The 2,024-nt window shown below is 43.0% G+C and overlaps 1 protein-coding gene across 1 annotated transcript in view; it reads right to left on the bottom strand.

Annotated features, from left to right (window-relative positions):
• Positions 1-403: 403 nt before the first annotated feature.
• LOC108802645 (oocyte zinc finger protein XlCOF7.1-like) overlaps positions 404-2,024 on the bottom strand; it is a gene marked incomplete at its 3' end in the record, with an annotated part of 21,241 nt that continues 19,620 nt past the window's right edge. The window contains exon 7 of the mRNA XM_018574502.1: positions 404-1,360. Within this exon, the coding sequence (XP_018430004.1) occupies positions 404-1,360 (957 nt within the window). The remainder of the gene's footprint in view (positions 1,361-2,024) is intronic.

Genomic DNA, 2,024 nt, shown 5'->3' with positions numbered 1-2,024 from the left:
GGTCTCAGGAGGAGGAGACGTGCGGAGGGTCTCAGGAGGGGAGGGTCAATATCGGTATCAGTGCATCCCTACTCGGAATGATAGACGCTCACACCTCTAGTCTGATATAAACTTTTATTTGTAATTTATTATTTTGCATTATCTTATGTAACACGAGCTTACGTTATGTTTCTTGTACATTGGTTTATCTTTTTGTTTTTTTTGTTTCTGTATATCAAAAAATTAAATAAAAAAGGGATTTACTGCTTGTTATGGTGTTGGGGCTCAAATAAAAAATATATATACTCCCTTGATCCTCTGTCCCGTCTGCCTGGTAGACCGGTCCCTACAGGCTTCCGCGCCTCATCTTTTCATAGAGATCTTTATCAGACTGAACAACCCCACCTGTGTGAAAGCTACTTACAATTTCTCAAAAGCATCAGCAGACATGTGTGTGCTTTGATGTGTAATTAAACTCCTTTTTTGCACAAAACCTTTCCCGCACTCTAAACATGAGAAGGGGCGCTCGCCTGTGTGCGTGTCCTGGTGTCTACGGAGGTCTTTTTTAATAGTGAAAGATTTCCCACATTCCGCGCATGAGAAAGGACGTTCACTCGTGTGAATCCTCTGGTGTTTCAGAAGGTCTCCTTTCATGGTGAATGATTTCCCGCACTCTGAACAGAAAAAAGGACGCTCTCCTGTGTGAATTCTCTGGTGTTCAAGAAGTTTTCCTTTCTTATGGAAACCCTTCCCGCACTCTGAACATGAAAAGGGATAGCAGCCGGTGTGAATACTCTGATGATTAAGAAGGTCTCCTTTTAGAATGAAAGATTTTCCACACTCTGAACATGAGAAAGGACGCTCACCGGTGTGAATTTTCTGGTGTTTATAAAGGCATGATTTACGATAAAAACATTTCCCACACTCTAAGCATGAGAAAGGCCGCTCACCCGTGTGACTTCTCTGGTGAATAAGAAGTTCTGCTTGGCGATGGAAACATTTTCTGCACTCTGAACATGTGAAAGGGCGCTCACCCTTGTGAATTTTCAGGTGATTACGAAGGTCTCTTTTCACTGTAAAACTTTTTCCACACTCTGGGCATGAGAAAGGACGCTCACCTGTGTGAATTCTCAGGTGTTCAAGGAGATTTCCTTTCGTATTGTAACATTTCCCACACTCTGAACATGGAAAAGGACGATCCCCGGTGTGAATTCTCTGGTGTCTGAAGAGGCTCGCTTTTAGAGTGAAACTTTTCCCGCATTCTGAACACGTAAAAGGACGCTCACCTGTGTGAATTCTCTGGTGTCTGAAGAGGCTCGCTTTTAGAGTGAAACTTTTCCCGCATTCTGAACACGTAAAAGGACGCTCACCTGTGTGAATTCTCAGGTGTTCAAGGAGATTTCCTTTCGTATTGTAACATTTCCCACACTCTGAGCATGAAAAAGGACGTTCACGGGAGTGACTTCCCGGCTGTACTAGAAGTGTTTTGTATTCAGTGAGAGGTTTCTTGCACTGGAAAGAAGACAACAAACTCGCTCCTGTTTGATCTCCTTCATGACTTAAAGAAGGTTCCTCGGGATTGGAGAGATCTGTGGATGTCTCCAAATGGGAAGGTCTGTGATGAATATTATGAGTAATGGGATTCACTCCCGGAGAATGTTGTGTGATGTCATCATCTTCTGCCTTACCATATGGAGATAAAATAAGATGTCCCTCCGATCCTTTCCTATTCCGAACATTCTGACCACCTGCTGGAAAGAAATTATTTGTATTAATTATAAGTATGGAGATGGACCTTCATATGGTGTCCAGTATCTCCTCCTCATTGGTTGGTCACATGGCGTTATATTGGGGAACGGAGATGGACCTTCATATGGTGTACAGTATCTCCTCCTCATTTGTTGGTCACATGACGTTATATTGGGGAATGGAGATGGACCTTCATATGGTGTACAGTATCTCCTCCCCATTTGTTGGTCACATGACGTTATATTGAGGAATGGAGATGGACCTTCATATGGTGTACAGTATCTCCTCCTCATTTG

This window comes from Nanorana parkeri, unplaced genomic scaffold (genome assembly GCF_000935625.1).
Source record: "Nanorana parkeri isolate BGI_ZX_2015 unplaced genomic scaffold, ASM93562v1 scaffold3005, whole genome shotgun sequence".
NCBI lineage: Eukaryota > Metazoa > Chordata > Amphibia > Anura > Dicroglossidae > Nanorana > Nanorana parkeri.
This window is presented reverse-complemented; position numbering and strand designations above follow the sequence as displayed.